At 44.2% G+C, this 20,222-nt stretch overlaps 1 protein-coding gene and 1 non-coding gene across 2 annotated transcripts in view; both read right to left on the bottom strand.

Annotated features, from left to right (window-relative positions):
- LOC126545432 (uncharacterized) overlaps positions 1-20,222 on the bottom strand; it is a 134,379-nt gene that overhangs the window by 27,888 nt on the left and 86,269 nt on the right. The window contains exons 4-5 of the mRNA XM_050193309.3: positions 19,305-19,461; positions 19,006-19,183 (exon numbers count right to left, since the gene is read on the bottom strand). Of these exons, the coding sequence (XP_050049266.1) occupies positions 19,006-19,183; positions 19,305-19,461 (335 nt within the window). The remainder of the gene's footprint in view (positions 1-19,005; positions 19,184-19,304; positions 19,462-20,222) is intronic.
- On the bottom strand, positions 9,535-9,607 carry TRNAP-CGG (transfer RNA proline (anticodon CGG)). Its single transcript has one exon. It is a non-coding gene; the product is annotated as a tRNA-Pro (tRNA).

The following is a 20,222-nucleotide window of genomic DNA, read 5'->3' as shown; positions in this document are numbered from 1 at the left end:
CCCGTATCAGAACTGCTGCGATGACAACGAACGGAGTGGGCGCCTGGTTACTGTCTATTCTTGTTATGTCTTGTAATGCTATGCTAACTAAAAAAAAATAGGCCTTTCACAACCCGACTCTTGATACAGGGGTAACGTGATATTTTGCAATTACTCGGGGCCGGTAGCGTGAACCGTGACACTCGCAAACACGCATGTCATCGAGCGTGAAGGCAAAGCGCGCCGGCTAGTTATCTTGCCGTGTCGGCTTTCCTTTTACTCGCTTGTCCGTGCGTGCGTGCCCTGCGGCCCCGCTGCAGCGGCCATATTTAGTGGACCTGCCTTCTCGCAACGCTCTATGCAACGCCTCATTTTCTCTGAGACTGGCCACGCAGAACGTCGCGCTTGTGATCGGTTATTGAGCGTTCGGACTATACAGCTTGAATGTGCGTGGAAGCTCGTGCTCTATTGACGTCATCTTTTTAAATTGTTATTTTTATTTTACCAAGCCACACAGAGAGGTCCGAATGTCCGTTGCGATCGCATCATCCAAGATTGAAAGCTTTATCTGCATTCTATCCTGCATAAGCCACTCGGTGCAGCGCCTCTGTTATGTCAGCTGAGATCTCAGTAATGCTGTGACATATGCACGGATGCGTGCAAGGTATAAAGAGTCGTCGCATGCTGCACAGACGAGGTCCATGAAGGCGAAGGAAGCTTTGAGGAACTGTTTTGTATGGAAAGGAGGCCGTTGGGTTGAATGGAGCCGCGAACAGAAGAAAGGGAGCCTCGTTTCGAACCGTAGCGGAAGTGGCGCTGTCGGCTGGCCTCCGTAGACGTCCGCGACCGACACGCGGAGGGGACGCTCGTGATAATGGTCTGCTATTTATATGCACGTGATTAAAGTCTCAATACGAGATGCACAGTGCGTACATGAGTCGTCGTCGCATTTGTCGTCTGTGACGAGTCTGACGCTGCAATTGGCACAGTTGCGTCGGAACCCTTGTTAAACGTCTTCGCCATAAGGAAACCGTCGGTCGTTGTCATGCTTCGTCGCGCGGACCAGATAAGAACGCTTTCCTAAGACAGCGGGGCCATTGGAAAACCCCTTGTACGAATCGTGCGGTGCAAAGAGATGAAGGCGTGTGGCAAGTTGTAGAACCATGTGATCATTGTGTTACCTGTAGCGACAATGAAGGGAGGCAGAGCGAGAAGTTCGTGCTTCCTTGTTTTTGTTTCAAAAGTCGCAAAACCTTTTTTTCTTTTTTTTTTTCAGGACAGGAAGTTGATCTGTGCGTCCTGTATCAGGGACTCAACCCGTAAACCATTCAGGCTTTTTTCTTGGCTAGAGTTGCTTGCTGCAACCGTTCGCTTTCATCATTGCCCGTCTATCTCTTCTGATGACTGTAACACGTGGCTATGACGATATGAACGCGTGATGCAAATGAATAAACTAAACATGTGCAGTGACTTGTTTGGTGTACAAATGTTTTTAAAAATTATCAATGCGTCCACTGTATACGTTTGTCTGCCCTATTATTTACGCGTATTTTCTTCCGCCTTGTTTTCATCTGTTAGATGCATTAGGTGGTTGTTGGTGATTTAAGTTAGGACGCAAAAGATCACAATTGCAGTTCGCAAAGCTAATTCCCGAAATATTGCAGTGTCAGCTTCTTTGATCATTTAAGAATATGTGCGCAAATTTCGCGTCGCTGCCTTAGAAAAAACCCAGCATCCCTCTTTCACACGTTGCCGACATTGCATACCTCAGCAAATGGTTTAGTTTGTCTGAGTCAAAAAGCAGCCTATTTCCCGTGTGAGGCTTCGTCACTCACTTCTGAAATTGCTAACTCACTAACTCTTGCGGCATTTTCTAGTTGTGGGATTTATTTTTAGTAAACTCGAACTATCGGCTCAGTATAGAAAAAAAGTAGCGGATGAACTTGTGGCTGCAGCAGATACTCTAGAGATATACCGACACCTGTTGCCTTGTCATCTGATGTGAAGCGTCTCCTTTGTGCTTTGCAATTCAAATTAATAGGCAGCGTGGTTTGAAGAGCTGGCGATGTCGCCTTTATTTTACAGCATTGCCGCTTTGCTTCGGTTTTTCGAAATCCTCTAAGAGACCGTGTATTAGACAAGCTCATACGACGCTTACGCCTGGAGGGGTCGTACAGGCCATAATTCTTGCATCGTATAAGAAAACGACATCATCTTATTTGTTGTTGTGCCCACGTCTTAATTTTTGCTCTGTTTTGCTATTGCATATTGTGTCATATTGCATGTTAGCGTCTTGCATGTTTACACTTGCAGTTTCTCATTCTTTTTCCTTCTGTCCATTTTTCTTAGTAGTCCGTGGACTTAATTGTTTCGGTAGTGTTTTGTTATACATTTTCTTCCGTTATTTTTTTTCTTTTATTGTTTTTATTGCCTTAGATTTCAAGATAGCTGCCCTCTCAGTGGTAAAACTTCTAATATCTTACTGTTAATAAAGAAACCCACGTGATCATGGGGTCATATTTGACCAATGTGTATGCCACCATAACCTAAGAACCCCGATTGTACGTGTTGAAATGTTTATCAGAAAGCTTCCACTGAATATTCGGTGTTTTCCCAGCACATTAGACACGGACAACATAATAGGCCCAGACAGCACTGCCCAGGTAGCATCACATTACGATATCAATAGTTCTCGATTGAAACTTCAGAATTGCCCCCTCTCCCTCTTTATTTATTTATTTATTTTAGTTTGTGCAGGGATATATGATATGTACCCATGTAGGTCGGTTTGGGAAATATATATCAATTGGGCTTGACAGTGGGTTTCAGTAAGTCAAGAATCATTATCTTGTGGTCTCTTAGGATAAAGGCTCATTATTCGCATGTAGTGGCGCACCATACACTTGAGGCCAGGGCACGACCACAAGAGTTGCATAGTGGTAGCTGCCGACGGGCAAGCCGATCAATATGGACACGCATAATCAAATAGTGAGCGTAAGTTCTGTGGCCAGGCGCATGTGATCGATGGAGGCAGTGCTCTCTCCACATGGAGCGTCCACAACGCCACCTTCTCCTGGCTGCCGGGACGTAGGTTTCAACCAGTTAGCGGAATAATATCATGTGTGCTGCAGCGGAGGTTCTCATTGCGGTCGAGCGAATCCTTTTGGGGAACAATTGGGAAGGGTTGTCGGTAGCAGAGTCAGCTTGTATATAGGTGGAAATAATGCCACGAGGAATCCATTGTGCCCGGTGCAGGCCGGGCGCCTGCGGAGTCACGAGGTGAACTTCTTCTGCCAAATAGTGGACATTGTGTAATGTTCAGGTCCTCTAACGGCTGAGTTGAGGCCTGATGTATTATCGTAACCACTGTCGGCAACGGTTCGCGGTTGTCACTCAGTGTGTTGCTTCTCGGATGGCCAGAAGTTCAGCACCGATAGAAGCGGCATTCATAGGCGGTGCCGAAGCACCACAGTGTATTTAAAGGGCAACTCCGGCAATTTTTCGATGTCCACTGATGTTAATAAAATTTCGAATATACGTTCTCTTTTGTACTATGATTACCTGTGCCAAACAACATGGCTGCAAGTCATTTAGTTTTCCTGAAAATTAATTTTAAAGATTAGCTGCGTGTTCCCGAATCATGGCTTTTTACTGGCCACCCTGTGTCTGTGACATCCGAGACTACACCGCCACTGTTGCTGAAATCGCTTTGACCGAAGATTCGATGGGGGCGAAATGCGAAAATACCCGTGTACTTAGATTTAGGTGAACGTTAAATAACCCCAGGTGGTCAAAATTTCCGGAGTCCGCCACTACGGCGTGCCTCATAATCAGAAAGTGGTTTTGGCACGTAAAACCCCATAATTTAATTTTAATTTTTTTTCGACCGAAGACCTATAACAGAGGAACTTATATTAAAATGCCGCCATCATTAAGCCATCGCAGCAGAGGGTGATGAGGGCACTGTTGCAGTTTTTAAGTGCTACAGAATTCGACAAGCGGTTGTAGCATGAACAGATGTTCATAGTGCTGCAAGTGCTACTGTGCTGTGCGGTGACAGTGTGCGGCGACAGTGACCAACTGTAATTGTATGTCTGTGCTCCTTTCTTTCTTTATCTCTAATTTGTTATCACTTTACCTCCCTCTCCCCTCTTTCCTCAGCGTAGGGTAGCAAACCGGATGTCCCCTCTGGCTAACCTCCCTGCCTTTCCCCTTTCCTCTCTTTCTCTCTCTCGCTCTTCGCCTTGCTGAAATCGTCGCTGAAATTGCCACTGTCTAGTTCGGAAGATCGGTAAAAGCTCCCTGTGTCGTCAGGAGTCATCACCAGCTTTGCTTCTTTGGTGTTAGCACCACGTGTACTGCGTGTTTAGCACGCGTTTGCGTGTTTATATTATGGTAGTGTACGATCCAAGGTCATCGACTCATCGTGACGTCACACGACAGCAAGTACCCGTTTCAACTTCGGTATGCCGTTTATTGGTTATTTAAAATTATTGATGAATTTCTAAGCAAATTGAACCCCCCTACCGGTGACAATACTGTGGATGCCATTTGAAAATGACATGATTTGCGGCCACAGGCTATAAGCGCTAAGTTGCTGTTCTGCTTTGTTATAGGTGTGCGACGCTTGCCTCGTGCGCACGTCGTCGCCTTGTCTTACCAGCTGCCATCAAGTTACGAAGACAAGATACATATATCGTATGAACTGCCAAGCCACGGTCACGGCTGGTGGCGCTGCCTCCGCTCATTGCTGACGTCAGCGTTGATGCCGAGGCCACATCGGTAGAAAAACAGCGGAACGACACGGAATCTCCGGGATTTGCGACCACAGGCTACAAGCGCTAAGTTGCTGTTCTGTAGTGTGGTTGTACTTGAGTGGCCATTGATCCCCTTTGGCTGCTTGAAGAGTTTTCTTAATGCGAATGAAATCTGCGCCATGGCCATTGATCTCAGCATGTATCATGCTCGTATGGGCACATTCTGACCATGCTCAGGGCGCCAAAGTTTAGCTACCAGCCCTGTAAATGGTATCAGTGTACTTTTGCCGAGACCTTCTCTTGCGCTTGCTTGCTTGTGCTTTGCCTTGCTCCTCCTTTGTGCTGGTGATGTCGAGTCCAACCCTGGGCCTAAGACTGAGGACGTTCTTATCCTCCTCAAATAGTTCATGGATGACAATCAGGGAAAATTTGAGAAAACGACGACTACCCTAACAGAAAAAAAAAAGATATTAGAGATTTAAGAGCGCAACTTAGTAGCATCGAGCAGGACATTGGTGGCATCCGCGAAATTAGGGATGATGTTGGTTCTGTCCATGACACAATAAATGAAGTAAGGCAATCCATATCAAAGCCAAACGAGGAGTTGGGGGACGTTGTAGATGATCTTAATAACAAATCGACACGTAACAACTTGTGGATAAAGGGACTACCAGAGAAAGAAAAAGAGGACTACGCAATAACTGAAAGGAAAATAAGGTATTTTATTTCAGCTCACTTAGGTTTGCACTTACAGGATAACGACATTGAACGAGCTCACCGCATTGGTATACGTCGAACCACACAATATCGCCCCATTACCATAAAGTTTTTAAACTTCAAGTTGAAGAAAGAAGTACTGCGCAATGCCAGCAAACTAAAAAAAATGTCGAGCCCAAGGTATTGCTAGGCGACGAGTTCAAGGAAAACGAACGTTGAAGGAAAACGAAAACGAACGCATTCTACGTCTAACGAATTCAAGGAAAACGAACGTTTCACAGTTAGCTTTAACAAACGTCAGCTACATGGTAACACGTTCAAATACAACGCAGTCTTTGGTAGGGTAATCGAGACAGCCGTACAGGAGGCCCGTCTTCCTAAATGACAAAGGTCATTGCGCAAGTCAAGGCCACACGTAAATGGTCCTCTTTCTGTGCTGCTCGCAAATTTCCGCAGTATTCTTCCTAAACTAGACGCAGTGATAAGTATGATACGCACATGTACCGCGGATATTATCGGAACCGAAACATGACTAACCGCTGATATACCGAACGGTGAACTATTCCTCCCGAGTAACTTGAAAGTTTTTCGCAATGATAGGAGCGATTGCAGGGGAGGAGGTGTAATGATCGCTATACGGGCCTATTATCAGCCGTCACCTATGCCCATTGACACACCGCTTAACTACTGTATGTTATGTTTAGACATGAAGGCATCACGTTCGTCCTAGGTGCGTGTTGCCGCCCCCCTAGCAGGCAGTCGGACTTCATTGATCATTTGCATGACTCATTAGAGCACGTGTTCATCGTGCATCCACAATGCATTCTAATGTTAGGCGGCGATTTTAATTACCCGGTATAAATTGGACCACGTTCTTTGTGAACTCTTCGACCAATCGTCACGAGTAGTCCCACTTTCTTCACACAATAAGCATGTTCGATTTGGTCCAGCTGGTACACGAACTGGCTAGAGGCGAACATATTCTTGGTTTGCTATTCATAAACACTCCAGGCAAAGCTCGTACAAATGTACGTCAAGAAATTGGCAACCACAGACTCGTTCACTGTACACTTCTACCGTCCCTCGAAGCAAAATCTACTGTCACAAAGCATATACTAAACTATTCCAGAGCTGACACCACTAAAATGAACCGAATGTTAGATGAGTTCGACCCCATGTTCGAAGTCACGTTCAATACCCGGACAACAAATGAGAACTGGATCGTCTTCCGCGTTAAAATGAAAGAAATTGAACTTGCTTGTATCCCTAAAATAACCATTAAAACCAGAACAGATGCGCCGTAGTTCACACGAAATGTTAAAAAACTTCTTAATAGGAAAAAGAGAGCATACCAAACAGCGAGCAAAACAACCGCTGACAGTGATTGGCCAAAGTACAAAGAGGCACACGCTACGGCTGAGACAGCAATTAATGAGGCTAAAGACAATTTCTTTAATTATACGTTACCTAACTAATTAAAACTAACCCTACAAAATTTTGGCTAGTGATCAATCCTAAAGATGAACACGCAGTTCCTTTAATAAACGACGAAGGCGGTAACGCTGTCCTCACTGAAGCCACAGCCGATGTCTTTAATAGTTACTTTTCTGAAAATTTCACCAATGAGTCACCTTTCCAGGCTATTCGTGAGGGCTCTAATTCAGCTCTTCGTCACCCATGCGCAGAAGTAACCATAGAAGCATCAGGCGTAGCCCATTCTATTGAGCTGTTGCCACTTAATTCAAACCCTGGTCCTGACGGGATCAGCACTAAACTTCTGAAAATGAGTGCGCGTTTCATCCATTTTACTGTCGCTCATCTTTCAACAGTCTTTAGACTGCGGGAGCATTCCCGATGACTGGAAAATGGCTCATGTCATACCCATATTCAAATCTGGTAATAGCTCAGGCCCTAATAATTACCGACCAATATGACTGACCTGTATTTGCAGAAAACATTTAGAATACATTATTTTCTCACACATTATGACTCATTTAAATACAAATAGCTTTCAAACGCTTAAATACAAATAGCTTACAAACGGGCCTAGTGCAACTGAGCCAGTGGTGTAAGGTTTGGCATATGGAGATAAACATAGAAAAAAACAAAGTTTATTACATTTTCTACACTTACGTACACCTCTAAACGTTTACACAATAAACAATACAAGTATAGAGAGAGTGCAAAGTTTCAAGTACCTGGGCGTCTATTTAACCACGGATCTAACTTAGCACACACATATAGAATATATAACCAAGAAGGCATTTAAGAAATTAGGATTAATAAAACATCGTTTGTATCCTGCCAACTCGGAAACGAAGCTTCACGTTTACGCATATATCATCCGGTCTTTGTTAGAATACGCATCAATAATATGGCACCCAATTACTGTTACATTGCAGAACCGCATCGAGTAAGTATACAATAAGGTGGTAAGATTCATACTTTCTTTATATTTACCATATACGAGCGTATCCTTCCTAAAAAGCAACATCAACATTCCCGCTCTGAACACCCGACGCAAATATTCGCGTTTAACATTCGTTCATATATTACGGCGAGTCAACATTTGCAACCAATCATATTAAACCGGCACACCACATTTCATCCAGGTGGTATCATGAACACAAAGTGCAAGCCATATTTGCTCGTACAATAAAGTACCAATGTTCACCTCTAGTGCAATTCATAAACAAATGGAATACGCGTTACCAGAAAACATTTTCACTTGCACTGATGCAGCCAGTTTTCAAAGAGAAGTTCTGGAGCATTTCCCTGAATAACGGCTATTTTTGTGTGTATGCGTCTCTTAGAATTATATAATGTCTTGTTTTGTTTACTCGTGCACATTTAAATGTGTCACTCAGCCTTTATATTATACTACAGTGCTTACCAATTCCGAGATCCGTTTCAGTGTTCCTGCTATTGATGCGCATTCGAAATTGTGCAATATTTCTTTCTTTGCGCCTGATTTAATTATGAATAGCATCCTGAAAGTGTCGTTAAACTTGCTTTATACCACGGTGTTTTCTTTTTACCCAACTCCTATCTTTATTTTTCTTCTTGTTTGTTCAAGTGTTTCTATATTTTGCACAATAATTTTGTAGTGCACCCCCCCCCCCTATGTACTGCCCTTCGGGGCCTTTAGGGTACCTAAATAAATAAAGTAAGTAAATAAATATCTTAATATGGTTAAAAAGAAACACCGGAGTTGCCCTTTAACCACTTGTCTGTCTGTGCAGGCTCAGCGGATTGCTTTTATCGTGGCCGTTTTTCTTACTGCCAATGGCACCAGCGATTGAACCATCATTCACGTAGTACATTACTTCTCAAACTGGTGTATCGTGGCCACGTGCACGTCTTTCAGGATGACGATGTCGATGACTAGGCTCTTAGGCTCCACGTTAATTTGTCCATTCATCTGGGCTCCGTACCACTACCGAGGACTCAGACGGACTTAGATGGACTTAGCACCGTAGCTGGGTACCACAACCGGGAACCACAACAACTCGGATTAGGAATTCTGTCCTGCTTTGAGTTCCGTGTGCAGGTGGTTTGCTTTCGTGGCGCTGGTTCATCGGAATCTTTTTAGAGGAACGGTATGGTGCGAACATTTGTTACGCATCCACGATGCGCTGTAAAGCAACACTGATGTCGTCTACAAAAAAGTGCACACGTGATTGGTCCCCACACAGGGCTTAAAGTCAGGGGGTGCGGCTCCCCCTACATTTTTTAAGGAGGGGCTCGGCTCTCAGTTCGCAAGTCAACCATAGCACTGCAGCACTCATTCTACAAGCGCTGGAAGTTTTATTTATCACCACTACTAGCGCCTTTTGCGGGGCAATTCAACTGAATCGCAAGTAATCGGCTGATATATATATATATATATATATATATATATATATATATATATATATATATATATATATATATATGTGTGTGTGTGTGTGTGTGTGTGTGTGTTATAAGAAGCCAACAAACACTAACACCAAGGACAACATAGAGGAAATTACTTGTGCTTAATAAATGAAGTAAAGAAACGATAAATAAAGGAAAATTAAAGTGGATGAAAAAAACAACTTGCCGTAGGTGTGAACCGAACCCACAACCTTCGCATTCCGCGTGCGATGCTCTACCAATTGAGCTACCGCGGCGCCGTTTCCCCATCCACTTTGTTGGGTACTTATGTGTCGTAGTAGAACCCTGGAAGTGTTAGCCAGCGCCACCACTCACAGACCTAGGCGGCGGACGTGGAACGTCCTTTTTGCCGCAGGCGTCACGAGAACGTGATTGATTTATCGTTTCTTTATTTCATTTATTAAGCACAAGTAATTTCCTCTATGTTGTCTCCTTGGTGTCAGTGTTTGTTGGCTTCTTATGATATGACTAATAAACATCGGGCCCCTCGGTTAACCCCCTTTCTTCTCGTTTATATATATATATATTTATATATATATATATTTATATATATATATATATATATATATATATATATATATATATATATATATATATATATATATATATATATATATATATATATATATATATGAGCAGACATTAAGCCCTGTCTGCACATGTTATTTATCCGCACACTGTTCTTGTGCCAATATACAACGTTCTGGCTCCAGTAGGCATTCAGGTTTTTGTTATAAGCCGGCAGGTTCGATCTCGACTCCCAAGCGGTGCCTATACTTTGTTATGGACCATTGCTCAAGTCAAAATTTGAGTATATTCGATAAGAACTCGGCTAAACGTGGCTGCATGTTCAATATAGTGAGCAGGATAATACGACATGTCAGGCGCAGACGACGAAAACATAATATGGAAAAGAAGTAAGCATACTTCCATGCATATAGAGGGCTCGCCTTTATATCCCAAGCTTTACGTGATGTACTAGAGTACAAGACAGAAATAAGAAAGTCGGTCCTGAGTACGGGCAGAAGATGCTACTTATCTATCAAACGAATCGCGTGGGACGAGAGTGCGATAATAAGGGCTCGACTCCATCAGTACCAGCCCACACATTTTGAGAAATGAATTCGTCAGTGCTTTAAATATGGAAGACTTCTGCGATTCCTGACTGAGCGTCACTAGTTTCTTGTTGCGACGCATTCTCAACTATATTGCGCCCACAATACATATTGGGTGTCTTTTCTTCTCATCCTTCTTTTTCTGAGAACTAAGAGAACTATAAAAAATCTCCAGTGGCATATAGCGCAGTTCTGTTCTCCGGTGTGTTACTCTTGGAGGTCGGCATTACGTGCACAAGAAATCGAAATCCATAATTGATTAAGTATCAAAATATCACTTATTAACATTTAAACTAATTGCTTTACGCCACACATTACAATTTACGAATCGTAGCCGATAGGTTCACAAGACATATCCAATTGGAACAAAATCCGAGGATGATTCCGAGGTGTTGAGATAACAATTCCCAAAATGTGCGACGAGATACACTGGTGTTCCAGTTATTTTTGTGCTTCAATAGATAAAATTGTTTTTTTTTTTAATAAAACGGGAAGACATTGCTTTTTTACCGGAAATTTGACAGTGCTTATTTCGAAACTGTGCTACAGCTTCAAAATTCTTTCCAAGTGGCTGTACCTTGAGAACTCACTGGTTTCAATTAATAAATAGCAATGTATGCCCTAGAGTAGTAAAAAAACTGGTTAGTAAAATTTTGTACAGTTGTAAATTATGCATCTTTATTTCTTGTTTAAGTAATGTCCGCCTCTTCGAGTAATCCTGCTTAATGAGTAGATTTATTCTAAATGTCGCAGCCGTTTTTTCGTTTAATTCTGTCCACTCTAAAGAATATACACCTGGAATATACTGCATCGAGGGAGGAAAATGTATCGAAACATGCAGGGTGTTTCAGCGAACACTTTCGAAAATCTTTAAAAGTTGCCTGTGGCAGATATCACAATTCTGCTTCATGAGCTGGTCTACTCGAAGCGGCGGACAATACTTGCAAAAAACATTGAGACGCGAAATCGCCTAATTAATAAAAAATCGCTAATTAAGTTTTAGCTAATTACATTATGGCTCACATTTCAATTTACAAATTCTAGCCGTGCAGTTCGCAAGGCGGATCCACTTGGAACGAATTCTCAGGATGACACCAGTTTCGAGATATAAATTCCCGAACTTTGCGGAGTAATGCACCGGCGTTCCAGTTAATTTGTTAACAAGACGTCGTTTCACGCACTGATGCACACAAGTAACAGAAAGGCCAATGCATTTCTCCTCAAAGTCCGGAAATTTATATCTCGAAACTGGTGTCATCCTGAGAATTCGTTCCAAGTGGATCCGCCTTGCGAAAGTCCACTGCTAGAATTTGTAAATTGCAATATGGGTCATAATTAGCTAGAAAGCTAATTAGTGAATTCTTGTTAATTAGTCAATTTTGCTTTTCAATTTTTTTTTCAGCTAGTGTCCGCCGCTTCGAGTAGACCGGCTCATAAACTAGAATTGAGCTGTCTGCCACAGGCAACCTTTAAACAATTTTGAAAGTGTTCGCTGACACACCCTGTATTGTGACACAATGGCAGGATAGTTCACAAGAACAGCTTCTTAACTTCATGTCTTATCGTCATTCGAAATATTTGCTATACTTCGACACTTAGTCACAATAATCTTTTTTCGTACTTTCTTTTTTATCTTCAATGGCTAAAGCAAGCGGGCCTATGCCATGTTTCGCCAGCCATCAACCTTATCGCCGTTACCGGGATGGCCTATTCGCTGGTTTCATTCATGTTTAACACGGCTACAGGATCCTCTGTAGCGTTCCGATTCATGCAGCCGATGGTTGCATGCTTTGGAAACGAGGGTTCCTGTGCTGCCACTGCATCCACGAGTAATGGGTGGCGTTCGTTACAAATGCTAATTAGTCACGGCACGTCACAACGTACGAAAGGGGCTCGTTTTCCAACCAGCGCACGGAAATGGCGTACACAGCAGCTAGCTGCTGGGTGGTGCGATGCAACTGGCGAATCACCGCTCGCCCCCCCCCCCCCCTCTCCTGAGCTGTTTTCTTTCTTTTATTATTTTTTTTTTGTACTGGGTTCTTCGCCCTCTCCTTTGGCGAAACACAAAGCGGAAAACAGCCATTAGGCATGATAGCCTTCGTGATCGCCTGCAATTGTTCTTCCAAGTAACCGCCGCTTGCGATGGTTTTTATTTTTCTCGCGAGACGGCAACAATTACGCGCCGGAAAATTCACGCGTGTTGGGACAGTGACAACCTCCTTGGCGGTGATACATCTCCTGGAACGGGTGGCAAACATTTGCCGAAACCGACGCTCTCGCTTTCACTTCTTTGGGTAGAAGCTGCGATGGAGCTGGGGCAAGATCTATATACCACTTGAGACCAAACGCTGCAAGAAGTGCGCTGCTTTTTCTCAGTCACTGGATTCGCTCCTTTTGTTTGGCGTAACGCTGTATAAAGCAAGTACACTGTTCCGCAATCTTTTTATGCGCTAGCTTTGCTAACAACGCTGTGGTTTGAATGTCGCGAGAAATCAATGACAGTAATTTACCGAGACTATTGTCACGGTATATTAAATACATACCGAGGAACATTTTTTTATCTTTTCGACTCGTTAAAGTTCGTCAGTGAAGTCTATCCACCTGTATTCTTGCTATAATATTTTTAACGTGAGTTAGGAAGCATAGCTAACAGGGAGTAATTAGAAACAGCGGCCCCAAAGTTAGCCGGCGCCAATCGTCAGGTGTACGTACGTAACATCCGAAGACGGATCGATTTCTGGGTATGCGCACTTCTGCCTACGGTATTGCCTAAGTGCTCTGAGCCGCTTGCGTCAGCTATTTATAAATCTTTCGAACAGAAAGACGAGATCATCATCATGGCAATCGTCGCATTAGGGTGACAGTTGGGGCGGTGTATTGATGATTATTAGGATGATTATAATGTTCGGACCCCGCCCGCTCCTTTTCCGTTCCTTGCACAGATATATTAGTGCGGCTATAAGGAGTGAACCTCGTATTTAGAGCATGACTGTATGAATTGGGGAAAAAATGCTTCGCACTATAAATTCACATGCTTCACATTGCGAAAAGTAATTCCACTACATTCCTACAGTACTGTTTATAAGTTTGGCGGCACATTTTCTTTTGAATATGGTATTTTGTTTTATTTTGTTTTTATTTGGTGTATGACATATCGGTCGCACATACATTGTGTCTTTATACCTATATGCTGCGAAGTGCGCGGCCCTTGCTTTTACCCGCTAGGCGATGCACCGCTACCAGATTACGATTAACGGCACAGCCATACCGTACGTAACGCACCACATATTTTCTAGGAGTGATGGTTGACCGAACCTTGTCCTGGTGGAAGCAAGTGCCGATGCTTAAGTCCAAATTAAGCAGCTTCATACACATGCTTAAATATATAGCCGGCATGAAGCGGGGGCCCGTCAGAGAGATCATTGCTCCATCTATATGAATCACTTTTCGGTGGCTATATACTTACGATACAGTTTACCGATTATTACAAACATTCGCCCCTCCTGCCTACGTACACTAGAGGGCTTACAAGCTCAGGCCCTGAGAACATGTCTTGGTCTGCCACGCTGCACTTTGACAAAGGGCGGAAGCACGTGTACCTCCTATATAGACGCTTATCTCTCATGCGAACCTATAAGGGTACATCTTCGGCTGTTGACCCGCCATGAACGTCACCCTTTATCGACCATTCGCATTCTACGTCCAGACCGCACTTTCTCGGAATCTCTTTCGCGTCATGAGAGCGTCCTTCCCTCAGGCTCTACTGTGGCAAAAGCAGCGTCCGTACCAGCGTGGAGTTTGTCAAGAAGTGTGGTGAATCTATCCATTCCCGGAATCGGGAAAAAATCGCGTATACCTTCATGTGGACATAAACAACTTACTTTAAGCCATATATCTGAAGAATATGCCACTTCCATACATATATTTACTGACGGGTCGGTGTCAGCAACCACTTCAACCGCGGCATTCGTAATACCGAATATGCAGAAAGCGCTTCCATCTCGACCACCAAACTATCTCAACGGCCACAAGGATTGTTGCCATTCGGGAGGCAATTCGTTATATATCGATGGAACCGCATCAGACTTGGACTATATTTTGCGATTCCAAGCCGGCACTTCCGGTGATCGATTCTGCCCTTAGACGAGGACCTTACTATGTCTTTGCTCAAGAGGTGACCGAATCACCCGATGTCGCCCTAAGAGCTGGCCGTTGCATAAGTTTCAGTGGATTGCGAGACACTGTAGCTTACATGGAAATGAGCTCGCCGGACGCGGAGGCAAAGATGGCCCACATTAATGCCACGCCAGTGTCCATCCCATTTTCACGACCAGACACTAATGCCCTGGTATACACACTTCTGCGCAATAATACCGCAGTATAGTGGGCCTCGCTAGGTCATCGTCATCACTGCCTTCACGAATTGGACCCAAAGATGAAAATACGGATACCACCGAACATGAAAAAGTGTAATGCAAGCTTGTTGCACAGAATACGACTAGTGTGGCCTTCACCCGGCGCTACCTACATCTCATCGGCCAGGCGGACATGAACTATTTAGGGGCTAAAAGAAAAATATAAATGAAAAGTACAGTCCGAATTGTGAGGAATTCGGTGTTCCTGAGACGACAGAACACCTCTTGTGCATCTGCCCGCGATTTGATGTACAGAGGAAATCGCTGACAGACATCTTGTCAAAATTCGTCGTTGGACCATTAACTGAAAAGGTTCTATTGGGACCTTCGCCTGATCCTCGTCATCAGCCTGATAGTCTGAAGGCTCTCAACAAACTTTTGTGTGAGAGCGGACTGGACAAGAGACTTTGAAGAGTCTTGGAGCGTGCAAGATTTTCACCACCATTTTCATCCTCGTAATCATCTTCCTACACCCATTCCCTTTCCCCCAACGCCGAGTAACAGGTCAGATTATTGATTCAGGCCGACTCCTCAGCTTTTCTATCATAATAAATACCGTTCTCTCTCTTATACGTATATGATTCCTTTGTTGTTGTTTTTTTTCTTCCTGCGGTACGAACTAGAATTAGCTGGAGACAGTTGACCACCAATGTGACCATCAGGTTCCCCAGATATACGTCTCCTACATGCATTGGCGCTGTAAAAGATATTTAGAAATAAGCTCTCGCTAACATTTCAAACTCCGTCTGTGTAAACGTTAAATGCAGATCACCCGCATGTGCTTGACCGTATGAATGCGCCGCTCTGTTAGCTATATAACGTATGTGCTTTTCGTATTCCATATCTGTGTCACACATGAACGCATGCGCCGTCGGACTTGCTGGAACCTGCTGGCGTCGAATAAAACCGCAGCAGCAACCACATATGAAAGTGCTGTCAAGGATTTCCTCACAAGTCAAGCAAGTCAGTCCGTTCAGCAGGGATTCTTTTCTATCTGCATGAACGATCATGGCAAATTTAAAAAAGAAAAAGAAGAGATAGGTTACTGTGACTGTTGAGACATTGGCATGAAGTCCGACCCTTGTTAGGTGCATTTTACTTGAGTTGTGCTGTAACACTCCGAGGCAAGCAAGAAAGTTCTGAACTCAACGGGCTGTTATCTGCACTTTCGTTTTCATAGAGTGCTGAACTGACAACAAAGTAGGCATTAACGGCGAAACTTCATGTGGCGAATAGAGATTGTGTGCGCAGTGATATTGTGCACGTACTCTATAACGTAACACTATTTCAATATAATATTACTGCAATCTCCTGACGTCAAATTTATGCAACTATCGACGCAAGTATCGGATGCTAACTCGCAGCGTTCTTTAAAAAGCCCAATCAAACACGCTCCTCGTTTATAGGAGGTCACTTTTGTTGCTTTCCAAGCGAGTAACATTGCCTACATTGAGCAAATTTTCTTATCTGATTGGCTGACAAGAGGCGAGGAGCACGCTGAAGTGGAGAGGGCTTCGATGGAGCCGAGCCGGCACAGTGAAAGTAGATAACCGGATGAAGAGGGTGGTGCCGGCGTCTGCAATTTGTCCGCTTCCTCTCACTTAGCTTGCGATGACTGGTCGAAAATCGCCGAGGCGTGCAACGGAAGGTTAAGAATGCCACTAAAGCAGATCCTCAACAAAGAAGAGTTGGCAGAGCGATGTCGTATATGTGCCGAAAGGGCTGGATAACGTTATATTCCCACACAAAATAAATTATTATACGCAAATAAATCCATGCTCCCCTGCAGCGCCGACTTCCAGTGCCAGAGTGATCGGCGGACAGCCGTCTTCTGTTCCTTTTGGAACGGGGCACTGCCCGGCTATTCAGAAAGAAAATTCAGTTTTGTTCGGCATATTAATGCGTCTTCATCGCGAACATGTAACTTTGACGCGGTGAGTTTTCGCGGTTTTATGACGTCGCGTAACAGACAGGTGGAGTAAGCGCAGCCTGAAAACGCTTGACCAATAGTAGAGGGCTAATGACGAAAAAGGCGTCGACTAAGAAATAACTATGTTTTTTTATTTTTATTTATTGTATAATCATGCATAAGCAGCGTGCACATATAATATCAAATGGTGTGTTCTCACGGTTTTCGTGACGTCGCGTGACAGACAGTCGAAGTCGGGGTGGACCGAAATTTTTTTTTACCAGTCCTGGAGTGCAGATTGCAGAATTGGAATCGAAAAGTTTGGAATAGCTTTAAGTTATAGGGGCGCCCCAGACTATGCCATCTGTTAGCGGTTGTAATTTTTGAATACTAAAAGATATGTTTTCTTTATATCACAGAACTGTCCTTCTCCCTTTTTCTTTTGTTAAACCAAGCACGAGGGAAAACAGCACAATGTATAACTCCGGCGCGTTCGTTTCTTGCTATTCTCTTATATGTTGCGTTTCTCCGCGCCCTGTACCTTAAATGGCGCACGCTTTTGCGGCAACGGCTGTGTAATTTACGTATGTCACACGATGTAGTCCATAATTTATACAGCTGTTTAGAAGAAAAGGAAACAGCATACTCTGTCCTATATAAACAGGTGCACACGAACGCATTTCGGAAAATAAATGAATGACCACGAATAACGTAGGAAGAGGCACACGTATACAAACAGCTTCACAATAACAGAATATGTGGCCCTTGAAGCGGCCCCGAGGAGGAAAGTTTGATCTGACTATACTGTCACGTTATGCTTTCCGAAAACTCTCCGAGTGTTTGTTCGCTGGCGACTGACACCTTTAATACGCGTGCGTGCAGGAGATATAGGCATCATTGGTGATGCCGGCTGCCTGCTTTCGTTAAGCTAAACAAAAATCGGCAAACGTATGCCACCGGCGCACGCACGCACGCACGCACGCACGCACGCACGCACACACACACACACACACACACACACACACACACACACACACACACACACACACACACACACACACACACACACACACACACACACACACACACACACACACACACACACACACACACACACACACACACACACACACACACACACACACACACACACACACACACACACACACACACACACACACACACACACACACACGCACACACACACACACACACACGCACGCACGCACACACACACACAAAATAAATTGTAATATGTCACGAATTCGCGAAAACACAACCTTAACACGTCATCCCCATTCACCATCTATGCGCACTGGGTGCAGGGACATCGTCAGAACAAGTATAAGGATCTATAGTGGACTGAAATGACCCGCTATAATTCCGCACCCAAAATCCCAATTGGTACTTTCCCCTCGAATCGGCTTTCTGACCTTATAGCTCCAAAATTACTTCTCCGTAGGGCCACACATGTCTTAATCACCAGTCCGTCCGCTCCCTTCCCCGTTATATTTCTCGAATGAGGAAGTCTCTCTTCGTAGAATGTAGGCGGGGGCACCCCTTACACCTTCCATCCCCTGGGCCTAGGGTCCAGTGGACATTCACTACCTGTTGTAGCTCTGCCTAGAAACGAGGGCTACTCGAGAAAGGATGCTGACAGTTACCAATCTCTGAGCGCATCAGGCCGACAGCTACAGGAGTTGACTCATGGACGACAACTTGAACAAAATGCGCAGTTAAGCCGCAGGGCTAGCTTAAAAAAAAAAGTCACGTCGTGAAAGCTTGTTGCCATCAGAAAATATTATATTCTCGTATTCTCGCATTTGGTCATCACATTTCGGTAAGGATATGGTACATTTATTATTCCCCAGAAGTAATAAAGGCACGTGCTACTTGGGCATGACCAATGAGCATGACATAATACGCACAGGCATGGCGTACACTTGCACCGGTGTCACCACAACCAACCGCTTGGACCACGCGTGCAATTCGTTTATACCAAATCGCCATATTCACTCGCACGCGCTTGACAGCGCCCTCACAGAAGCAAAACTGTTAGCAATCTTTTTTTTTTTTTTCGAACTTACAGATCGACTGAGACATAATCATTTACGGACGCTTCGCGGTTTATTCAACGTATGGTATTCAGTATAAGTAATGTTTAGCCCGGTTTAATGTGAAACGAGATCACCGACCTGGTTTGATGTCCCTTTGAGCTTCGCTTTCCACCTTGTCACCGCAGTCGTTGTCCGTGTCGGACGCCCCACCATCCGCCTTGTCGTCTCCAGATTCATTGTTCTTGTTACGCGGCTCCCACGTCATTTTATTCTCTTTCTTGAGTCGCCGCCGAGCGTTCGCAAACCACGTGGACACCTGCAGTATAAAGTAGCCACACATTTTAGCACCCTGTCTACCATTCCCGCTTGACAGGAGTCCATGACCAGTGCAACCCATCGCACTCTCAGCAGGCAAGATTCCCGAGCCAAATTCTTACCTGCGTTAGAGTCATCTTGGTGATTATTGCCAGCATAATTTTCTCTCCTTTCGTTGGGTACGGGTTCTTGCGGTGTTCATACAGCCAGGCTTTCAGCGTGTTGGTTGTCTCTCGTGTAGCGTTTTTTCGCCGTGCTGCACTATCCATTGCCCCATACCTAAAAAGTAGAGAAAAATATTCGCATTCATGCATGACGTGTAGAGATAGTCAAGACCACGACTAGAGTTCATACGGCTATTCACAGACGTTTAAGCAACACGCAAACCACAAAAAGGCTTTTTCTTCCTTCCTTTATTTATTTATTTATTTATTTATTTATTTATTGCGGTAGGGCACATAATGTGAAGGGAAGCGAACGGGTGCACTGCGTACGTATCGCACGCGAGCGGAATGCATCCTTGGCTGCATAATCAAGGGCCTACTGTATGTCCATCTAAGGTCTGCAATCATGTATACGGGCTTGGGAACGGAGCAGCGTCATCTCGTCCATGCGGTCATGTGCACCGCGCTTCACTAATAGTTATGCGTTAGAGGTTGCCAGAAAACTCATGATTACTGTGGCTTCTAGGTTCCCAGAACTTCTGTGAACAGCTGCACATACGTTTATGACCTCTGAACTGACGCCGCAAGACCCCCTTTTTCCCCTTTTTCCAATTCAACAATATTGCTTTAATAGTCTGGTATACATAGTACAATGTGGTGCAGACCTCTGGGTTATACGGAGAAGTGCACACAACTTTCACGACAAACGACATCATTATCATTATAGCGATGTCGGGCCATTTTACTAGCCTTCATGGCGTGCTTGCAAGGGAAGTCGCAGAGAAACAAAATTATTTTTCGTGCCCTACCAATGTTGCAATCGGCGATACAGTGCCGAGTGTTTCAATGAATGAATTCAGAGCATAACAGACCAAT

Source organism: Dermacentor andersoni, chromosome 1 (assembly GCF_023375885.2).
Source record: "Dermacentor andersoni chromosome 1, qqDerAnde1_hic_scaffold, whole genome shotgun sequence".
NCBI lineage: Eukaryota > Metazoa > Arthropoda > Arachnida > Ixodida > Ixodidae > Dermacentor > Dermacentor andersoni.
The sequence above is the reverse complement of the archived record's forward strand: the minus strand, read 5'-3'. Positions and strand labels throughout refer to the sequence as shown.